This window comes from Daphnia magna, linkage group LG1, assembly GCF_020631705.1.
Source record: "Daphnia magna isolate NIES linkage group LG1, ASM2063170v1.1, whole genome shotgun sequence".
Lineage (NCBI taxonomy): Eukaryota > Metazoa > Arthropoda > Branchiopoda > Diplostraca > Daphniidae > Daphnia > Daphnia magna.
The window spans coordinates 12,007,555-12,017,554 of NC_059182.1; the positions used below are offsets into that span (position 1 = coordinate 12,007,555).

Here is a 10,000-nt window from a genome sequence, read left to right on the forward strand (position 1 = left end):
TTCCAAACGTCGACGCAACAATAATACGATCGGCTATTCAGTCTATTCTTTATTGTTTCAACTCAAGGGCCCAGACGTGATGGGGCCATCCGGTCCGTCCTTTGCTTCGTTTATCTCCGGAAGATGGGCAGGCCATTGTGACGTTCATGTTGGGCTCCTCCTCCTTCGGCTATAGATGACATATAAAAGAAAAAGAACGAGAAAAATATTACCTATTTGTTATTGATATACAGGATATTGTTTATTATTTACACTTCATAAAGGAAATCGTTTTTCTCGCGGTATGTGTAATCATAAATTTTCGATGAGTGTGTGCGAGGAGAGGCTCTACCGGGATCACCAGTTCTAAGGGGATTGAGGAAGGGACATTGCTGTGTTTGCAACGGGTCACGAGTTCAAAGGTTGACAGTTGGTGCTGGGCGGTCCCAAAGGGTCAAAAGGAAGTCACAGCTCGCATTTGCTCAATGCCATAATGTTATACTGAACTGTCGTCAGTTGTCATTCGAGTTAGACAAACTCACTAAGATCCTTTATGTCCTATATGGTTACGAATATTTTCAACATGGAATTGTAACTACTGGCTATATCTAGTAGTAGCAGTTTGTTTCTATTGAGGCGTATCTATATATTTAGGCGTTCCTATTAAGGCACCGTAGACTTGGATGAATCGTGTCCCTTATTCTCTTTCCGCCGTTAGGCTAATGTGCTTTTGGTATTTATACCCGTGTATACCCTATACTATATGACGTAGCACATCTTGGCTTTTACACAAAAATTGAGTAGCTTAAATAAAATTCTTCTTTGGCGCTTGATAATTTCGGTAAAGACAGTTCATGAAAGCAAACCCCTTTTTCTCAGCACTGAATCCTAGCTACGAATTAGACATTGAACTAAAGAAAAATGTTTTACCTGTTCTCTTTGGTGGGTATTGACATTATTATGAAAGTGTTGCTGTTGATGTTGTTGAAGCTGTTGTTGTTGTTGTTGAGCTGCCGCTTTTTCACTTTTACTTTGCCTTCCGAGCTCAGCGCGGAATGGAATGTCGGTTTCTGGACCGGCTTCTAAGACTGCCATCAAATATGAAATATATGAGGTCGCCAAACGAAGGGTTTTGATCTTTGAAAGTTTCGTATCGGCAGGCACGTTCGGTATGCAATCACGCAATTCGCTAAATGCGTTGTTGATAGACATAGTCCGTCGGCGCTCCTTTTTATTGGCCGTATTGCGACGCTTAACGACACGGATGACGCGTGGCGCCGGAATATTCGATTGATGATGAAGCGCGTGATAGTCAGCCGAGGACACCACCGTTTCGTACGAATGATGTAGATGTTGTTGTTGTGATTGTTGGTAGCCGTAGTAGTCGGGACTTGGTGCCGATGAGGAGTAACAACTCAAGGGGGGCGAGTGTTGTTGCTGAGTAAGTGAAACTGGCTGCTGGAATTCGACGGATGGTGCGTTACAACCGTTCCAAGCCCAGCTAGTGGTGGTGAACAAACTCTGTTGCTGTCCACCAGTGTAGTCACCTGCCGACGGAGTTTGATGATGATGAGGATGACTGTAAAAGCTGCCGTTTGACGCCCCGACGGATGTAACGGAGCTGTTGATGTCTACAGCGCTGCTGACATAGGCCGACGGATAGGCGCTCACTAAACTCATGATATATATGGCTAAAGGTTTTTGTTGAATTACGTCGGGTAGTATGAATATTTCACCTCTGAGTGATATTCTTCAAATGCACTGAACAGTTGTTGTCTGGATAAATTCTAAGCTGATGTGACCAGGCGGTGAGCTCTGCACCTTAGTTTTACTTCCCGGACTTGTCTCGTAGAACGTTCTGATGAACTCTCTTAGGAGGACGAAAGGAAGGAAGAGGAGGGAGGAGTCGACACACTGTGCTTTGAGATCCCTGGGTCCGTCCCTTTCAGGCTCATCTCCAATGGGAAGCTGGCCTCCACCATTAAGCTCGGTCACCACGTCAGCCAATCAGATACGATGGCCGTCAATAACATAATTCACGACAACAAGACCAGAGAGTCGGCTTCATTATTAAGCGTCATAAACTGTAGCAGAGAATTACTGTATGTATAAATACTAAATGAATTAGATGGAAAGAGTTTTCCCAGTGCTTCCAACCGATTGGAATGACTTCATTTTTCGAATACGTTCTAAAAATTTCGTGGAAGAGAAAAAGCGAACAAAAGCATTTCTTTTCATTTGCTAACAACACGACAACATTTGCATACATAACGATAATTTCGTTTACAAGAATAAATCTGAGATTATTCAACATAAAAAAATGTTAGATTCCAATCAGAGTGACCGTATACATGTACGTATATGCTTTGTAGGTTCAAAACAATTGTTGAAACAAAACTACGATGAAAAATATATCTTTAAATTTTGGCTAGACTAATCAGGGAATGGAACTAGACTTACTAACTAAAATTCCGTCGGCAAGTGTTCTGATTTACGTACATATGCAATTCGAGTCAACTCAAGTGGAACCCTGCTTATGTAGGAGATGTGGGTTTATTCTCTTTGGAGGCGACCGCAATTCGAAAAGAAGAAAGGCACTTGAGATCGTCAGCAACGATGCAAGTTATCTATGTAAACAGTTTTTAAAGAATCGCCTCTTCGTTGGTTAGACTGCGCAAGAGTTCCATATTTTCTATTTATTAAGCCTTTTTTTGTAAATTTTTATCTCGTTTGCTTATCGCTTTGCTCTGAAAATCAAATGCCAATCTAATAACTGTGCTAGTGTACTAATACCTTAACAATATTTTTTTCGTACAAAGTGCAAACGTTCGCATAGCGTTTAATCATCAATCAACTGAGGTGCGATAGTCTACTATATAGCTGCGCTTAATAGTAAATCGGTTAGGACGAGAAACAGCGACAGGTGGATCAGCAGCAAGAAGATTGGTGCAATCAGATCAGGAGCGTCGAGAATGAAGCACAAAGAGACCTTAATTTAACGGTGATGTAAAACAGATGGCTTGCCTCTTGAAACACTCCCGCTTGCTTCACCTTGAAACCCTATACAGACTTTACTTTTTCGTTACATATATACAGTAATGCGGAGAGACCAGAGGGAAAAGTCTCGGTTTTCAAAGAGAAAAATTATGGAAAATTTTTTTTTCAAGTGCCTTGGGTGGGTACGTGATCCGAGAATCTTCTTTTTCTCCGTCTCGGTCACTCGTCCTCTCTCTCTCTCCCTTTTTTTTTCTTTCTCTCTCGCACACGATAAGTCGATATCTTTTAATTGCTCTCGAACTGATTTATTGTTTTAGGCCGACCCAAACTCGTAAACTTTGACATGAACTTGGGTTCAAGCACAGCTGAATGTAAAATTGGTCAATGAAAAACCAAATAACTGGTCAAATAGGGAAAAAAGATGTTTATTCTAATCTAGCAATATGCCGTTGAGTTAAAGTTAGAGGATTGTATATTTCTTTTAGGATATAGAGACGTTAGTTTAGCTATATGGCGAAAAAGCCAGATGCAGCAATTCATAAATAATATGATAGATCTTACGGTCATCCGTTATAATTGTGAGGGTGGTGGCATTTCGAAAGACTTGGCACATCTTTTGCGACTTCCATCCCATTGCAACAAGTCAAGACTCTGTGTATATAAACACGCAAGTTTGCTGATGCCATTACGCGGAGACAGCATCAGCGAGACGGAGACAAGAGGACGAGTAGATGGCACAGACATTTGAGACGCTTCCCCCAGCCATCGTCTTCTCCTATACGAAAAAGCCTCGGAAAAAAAGGACAAGGGTGGAAGAATACGTTTTTGGCAGGACTCGCAGCATCTCCCTCTTTGCTATTCAGCGTATATAGAGCAGCTCTAATTGACTGCTAAGTGGCCTTACATGTTACAGGTCTAAAAGGATATCTCTTGTATATTTACGTATACCACGAGAAAAGTAAGAACAAGTGGCGGTAGTGCAACTGTGTGTTGGACGCAAAATGATGCGCGGCGCGCCGTCAGTCTCTCACGACGACGGCGGCGTGAGAAAAAAAACTTTGCTTCTTCTCCGTCATCGCCTCGCTTGATATCTGGTGACACTCTTATACGCCGCAACATACAGGCAAGGAGATTGGGCAATTAGAGGAACGATATGAAGCGACTGTCGAGACGATGATGACGTGAAAGTGATCTGACTAAATCAGTTGGTGGCATATCACATCCTGTCTCTGTCGCCCAAAAACATTTTTCTCTGCAAATGGACGAAAAGACGAAAATTCTTCCCGGTGTGAAGCTTTCGCTCTCATTCGTAATAGGAAGATATCGCATGCTGGAGCCAAGGCCGGAAGAAGCGGAGAAGTGCGCGAATATTTGTTTTATTATGTATACACCGTATACATGGCCTACACATATTTCTGCTTTATGGCGCCGTGAAGGGCGCCAGTCATTTGTCACGAACCCGCTGCCGCCAATGACTTACCAGAAGGTCCCTCATCCTCCACCCGTAAAGGGGAAGAATTTTAGTATAGCCAGCCACAGTCATCATGAGAGGGATCCTTCCTTCTTCTTTATGCGCGCGCTAAGCGAGTCAAGTTACGAATAACAATAATAATAGCGTTTTTATTTTTACTTTTTTTCAATGCGAATTGGGCAGTTCTTCTTACTGTCTTGGTGGGCTTCTTACCATCGTGCATTGATGAATGAGCCATCGACGTAATCAAATCATATCAAGTAGACTACCGTATGAGTTTACGTATTTATGTCTAATCATTGTTACTAATTTTAACAATTCAAGGAAAACATAACAGAATTCAAAAATCGTTTGCATCGTCAGTAAGAAAACGAAAGTTGTTGGCCGCACGAATTTTGTCCATGTTGTGTGCCCAGTTTGTATCCGTGTGGGTGTCTAACATATACAATTCGTAAAATGCCAGAACACCAAAGGCGTCATAAACGGTCAGACACATCTTCCATTCCGTCGAGTTCCTTCCTTCTTTTCTTTTTGAAAAAACAAAAAGAGGGGGAAAAAAAGATGTTGGTAGCCTGGGTAAATGTTTAGATAATTAAGATAAACACAGACGGCGCATCGCGTTATGTATACATCCACCGAGGGATACAAGTTCAAGAAAAAGGAGAGCTGGTGTAACAACATCAGCCTATAGGTCATCGACATTTTGGTAGCGCGATGGCGTCGGGTTTCTGCGCTGCCAAAACCGTTTTCGCACAAAATGAATAATTAGTGCTGTTTAGTTATTGCAACTCGGATGACACTTCATGAATCCATGTGACCAGGGACATCGGTTGCGGAATAGCTCTCGTAGAGTTTGTTTCGATGACCGTCTTCAAAATAACAACAAAAAAGAAGATTGTCTGTTTTGCATCAGCCAAGACGCTGTAGTTGCACATTCCTGGCATCTAAATCAACCATGTCTCAACTCGTCATGTGAATATTGCTAATGATAACGAAAGGAAAAGGGCTAGAAATGTATGGGGGGAGTGGAGGAATAGGGTAAGGTAGAGCCAGGGAACAAATCATTTTTGAAATATGAAACAACTGGAACGTAGGCACATCATCTTCAAAGAGAAGGGAGGGGGACGTAGAGAAGACGGAAGGCGTTATTCAGCACCTTTTGGCGGGCGGTCGACATAATTCAAACCTTTCGCTTAGTTCTAACGGCACGGTATCGGAGACACAATAAATCGTCAAATTATTTAAATACTTGAAATGCTTACAGTCTGGCCAAAAAAATTATATGATTGACTCTTATTCCTAATAGCTATATATTTAAATCTTAGTTCCGCTACAAATATCCACGCTAAACATCAAATACAACAACATTTCACCCTGTGTTGCAATTTAACTGTATTTCGAATCGGTTGGGTAACATTGGGAAAAGATTTTCAAGTACAAGTTTGTAGGTTATACATTTTTTACGATGTGTCTGTCTTCAAAAGAGGAACATGAGGATGTTATATGAAACAGATAAAACCTGTACTCCAGAAACATTTCTATTTAGAGAGATACAATCACGCAGGCGGCCTATAAAGTGAAAGCCCGCGCCGGCTGATCCTATCGTCCAGTAAGCCCACTGATCTTGTTCTTTCCAGCCTCTTGTTTCTCCTGTTTTCTCTCAAAGCGACTCAAGCCACGTGCTCACTCCAGCGTGACATGGGTGCTTCATTCACCTCTCCCAGCATTCTCCCTCTGGCCACCCCCTAACACTTCCATTTGCTTCATGTTCCAATTCATTTGCTCAATGCAATCACAAAAGACTCACTTGATTGTGATCAGATGCAGCGAAATGGTATAGACAAAGCAGACGAGGAAGAATCGTTCTATTCTTTTCCCCTACAAACTGGAGCGTGTGAACCCTAATGGAGGTTTGTTTACCGGCAACCGACGACGATGGAGTGGAACCGACAGTGACATGGGGAAGGGCGACAATGATACAATGTCAACACGCTAAACGCCTGTCGCATAGATTCACAAATAAAACCATACACAAGCTATTTGCCACTGCAGGCGAGAATTTTGCCAAATGAGAAATGGCATGAAGAATGACCTTTTGCCGGCAGACGGGCGACTCCGACGACATATTGAGCTTCTTTTCTTTAAATAAGGAATCCGTGAGAAAGAGATATGACAACGTAAATTAGCCCTTCCCAACCAAAAACCAGTGTGGATGTTCCCTCTTGACATCGGATCGGCCGGAAGGGAAGAAATAGAAGGAGCAAAGTGGCGCGCTCAACTTTCATTTTTGTTTTGTGCCACCAGTTTCCACTAAATCAAGCAATTATTTCTCCTTTATTTTTTTCTGTTGCATCAATAATAGATGAAACAATGTGTTTCATAATTTTATAGGGAACAAATACCTTTATTATGCTTACCCATATCAAACAAATAATTTGAACGCTGGCAGAGAGTTTATTTTTTATACTAAAAGTTATAGCTTTGCATCACACTCGTTAATTCTGAAGGAGAACACGATCACGTGAATAAACGATAACAATTCGGTCAGGAACGAAATTTTTCAATTTGCTATGGATTTGGCATAGGTCCCATTCTACAGAAATCATTTTTGTTTATAGAGAGCCCATCGATAACATTGTTTTGAAGGCTCCTTCAATGACGAAGTGAAAAACTCGTTCAAAAGAAGGAGAAAATGCCATAACGCGGTGGCACGCACATTATTTTGGAAAATGAAAATTCAGATGTTGAATTTGATTTAGTAGCAACTACACGTCACGAAAAAATTTGTATAATACAGCAGTGCGAAAAATTTTCTACCGATATCGAATAGGCAGTGCGCAAACAGTGTCGAACTGATTGGCGTGGCCAAATAGCTTTGCAACTTGTTTGGCGCTTTCAGAAACAAACATTGCCATGGTATCTCTCGTTACTAGATACGTAATCAAAAAATTTCCGTTTGCTTTTCCGACATTTCGAGGTGTTTGAAAACTATTATTCGATGACCTTAATTTTTCTTCTTGGTGCGTGAAATAATTGCAAATATTTTTTTTTTTATGAATCAGATCGCTTTACAATAAAAACGTGGGATATTTCAGTGGAGGATAAACTTTACGAAAAGCTAAAGAATCGAAATTGTCGAATATCTTTGCAAATGAATAGTAGTTATTAGAGTTAGGAATTAGACTGAACTTTAAATAGGCAGTAAATGTTGCCGTGCATTCGTGAAATTTAAACGTCCATTTAGCTACCGGGGTTCAGGCAATAGTTTTATTATTATTATTATTACTTTTTTTACGATAGTGTTGCCAAGTTGAGCACAGTTCAGAAGGAAGTCAACAAAGCTGTGGATTGTTCGCGGAGGCAACAGGAGCGGCGCAGTCGGCCTTCGAGGGTTTCCCTTTACAGTTTTCAACAGACACGTGACATGTAAACAAAGTACGGAACACTGGATGGGAAGGAGAAAAAGAAGAAGAGATAAACTTTCATTTCCCTCTGTCTTCGTGCGTCAGCATTGCTGCCTGTGTGTATGCGTACCGCACCGTCTAAAAAGTGTACTGGCTGCGATCCGGAAGGAAGCAACTAGAAAATCACACATGATGTTATGATTTAGTCGTTTGAGAAGCTAGCGTTTTCTTCCTTAAATATCCCCCTTATTTTCAAATTTGAGCCCCAGTCAGAATAACTGCCATAACCCCCAGTGGGATGTGCGGGTGAAGGCGGTTTCAGTCACGATCCAAGTCACTAAATCACATACAAAACCCCCCTACCATCAATGACTAGAAAAGAGGGAGTTTAAGGATGAAGGAAGGTGCCTTTGCAGGAACTCAGTGATAACTAAAATTACCTATGCGGGTTTCCTGAGAGTTTCTTCAAAATGGTTCTGCAACCATTTTGTTTACCGAGAACTTGTTGCGCCGTTTGCCCGTTCCCTTCGAAACTATTGACCAGTCTACTATGAGGTGATAAAAAGAAAATTTATTGGTGAAATAATTTTTAACTTTCATGAAATAAGACTTCAACAGAGGTTCCTTTGAGTAGACATTCAAATCGTAAATGATCCGTAAAGACGATAAGAGGATGATAAACTGATAATCCTACATAGATTTTCAGGCCATCAGGAATCATCTAGGCGACGGGAACGGCGGCTGCTTGGCGTGATGACTGGGCGTGGTTTGTACAAATCAGCATCATCGTAACGCTGTTGGGGTTGCTTTAACCTTTAAAATTAGGTTGAACAAGTTATGGTTACCACAATAAAACAGAAAAAGAAAAATTTATATTTATCAAAAATTAATAATAATAATCAAAAAGAAAAAACTTACGTCGTGGATCTCCGGCGGCCATTAGGCGACGTATTATCTTTGCAGGTATCCTCTTCCGCAACCAATTGAAGATCGGCAACCGGTGGAGTGGAAGGTTGAGCATGTGAAGGATGAGTCAAATCTGACTGGACGCTTTCCGGACTTGACGGAGGCGGCTGATCAGTTTTGAGCCGCTTGGCGTCGGGAGGTTGGTATTGAATCACATCTTCTGTTCCCGGAATTTCTTCCGGTGATGAAACTTGAATACAATTTTCCTGATTTTCTCTTGGTTGAGATTTACTATTGTTGTTAAATTGTGGGCTACTTTGGGAATGGTCTATCGAATTTTGCGTTGTGATGATCTTACGCAATTCAGAACCGACGTAGCTGTCGTTATATCGAGTATTGAGCTTGCGTACCCGCTTGTTATTATTGATGTTTAACTGCTGGTCTCTCAAATACGACTCAGATCGAGGGAATTCATCCGTGGCAGATAAACCATTGAGTTCCACATTACCTTTGGCTTCCTCCGTATCTGGTGCATAGCGATAGATAACACGCCCACCCGAATGAACCACAGCCTCTTCCACATCTGAATCAATTTCAATTTCCGATAAATAGAGAAGGATAGTGGATTCAGAATCCGAATCTTCATATGATGACACAGAAGAGACAGAGACGTCAGACAATCCAGCACGGGAGTCGTTGGACTCGTCAAAGAATTCTTCTGGAAATCGGGCCAAATAATCCCACAGGGCTTTAGGTTTCTCGGTTGGTCGTTTCCACAGGTAGGCCTTCGGATGTAGTGTAGGCAGTGGGGAAATGGACGGTTCTTTTTGGCTCTTCTCTACTGCTTGACTACTTGGTTTCTTCCCCTTATCTTTTTGCGAGCTCGATCGGTACCGATCAACCTCGTGACTTGATCTTGAACGATTGCGATCACGTTCTCTGTCCTTATGCCTATCGTGATCTTTATCTCGGCGGGAGGAAGATTTCCTCCTTGAATCTCGATCTCTGTGTTCGGATTTGGAGTGGTGCGATTTGCTCCGTCGGTCAGCTTCCTCCTTTTTTTCGCGTTCGCGTCTTTTTTCTCGATCTCGGTCTCTTTGTCGATCCCGATCACGATCCTTGTTCCTATCTTTATCTTTGTGTGATTTGTCGCGACGGTCCGATTTGTGTGATTCCAATCTTGAGCGACTTCGTTCTTTAGTAGAAGAAGAAACAGATGGCTCAATTGTTTTGTCTCCCACAA

At 41.8% G+C, this 10,000-nt stretch overlaps 2 protein-coding genes across 2 annotated transcripts in view; both read right to left on the minus strand.

Moving 5' to 3' along the window:
• LOC116926421 overlaps positions 1 to 1,824 on the minus strand; it is a 2,063-nt gene extending 239 nt beyond the window's left edge. Inside the window, exons 1-2 of the mRNA XM_032933311.2 lie at positions 910 to 1,824; positions 1 to 169 (exon numbers count right to left, since the gene is read on the minus strand). The exon at positions 1 to 169 is cut by the window's left edge and continues 239 nt beyond it. Of these exons, the coding sequence (XP_032789202.1) occupies positions 50 to 169; positions 910 to 1,659 (870 nt within the window). The 5' untranslated portion in view covers positions 1,660 to 1,824 and the 3' untranslated portion in view covers positions 1 to 49. The remainder of the gene's footprint in view (positions 170 to 909) is intronic.
• Positions 1,825 to 8,402: 6,578 nt separating this feature from the next.
• Positions 8,403 to 10,000, minus strand: part of LOC116926426 (serine/threonine-protein kinase fray2) — a 3,209-nt gene continuing 1,611 nt past the window's right edge. Inside the window, exons 1-2 of the mRNA XM_032933327.2 lie at positions 8,770 to 10,000; positions 8,403 to 8,664 (exon numbers count right to left, since the gene is read on the minus strand). The exon at positions 8,770 to 10,000 is cut by the window's right edge and continues 1,611 nt beyond it. Of these exons, the coding sequence (XP_032789218.2) occupies positions 8,562 to 8,664; positions 8,770 to 10,000 (1,334 nt within the window). The 3' untranslated portion in view covers positions 8,403 to 8,561. The remainder of the gene's footprint in view (positions 8,665 to 8,769) is intronic.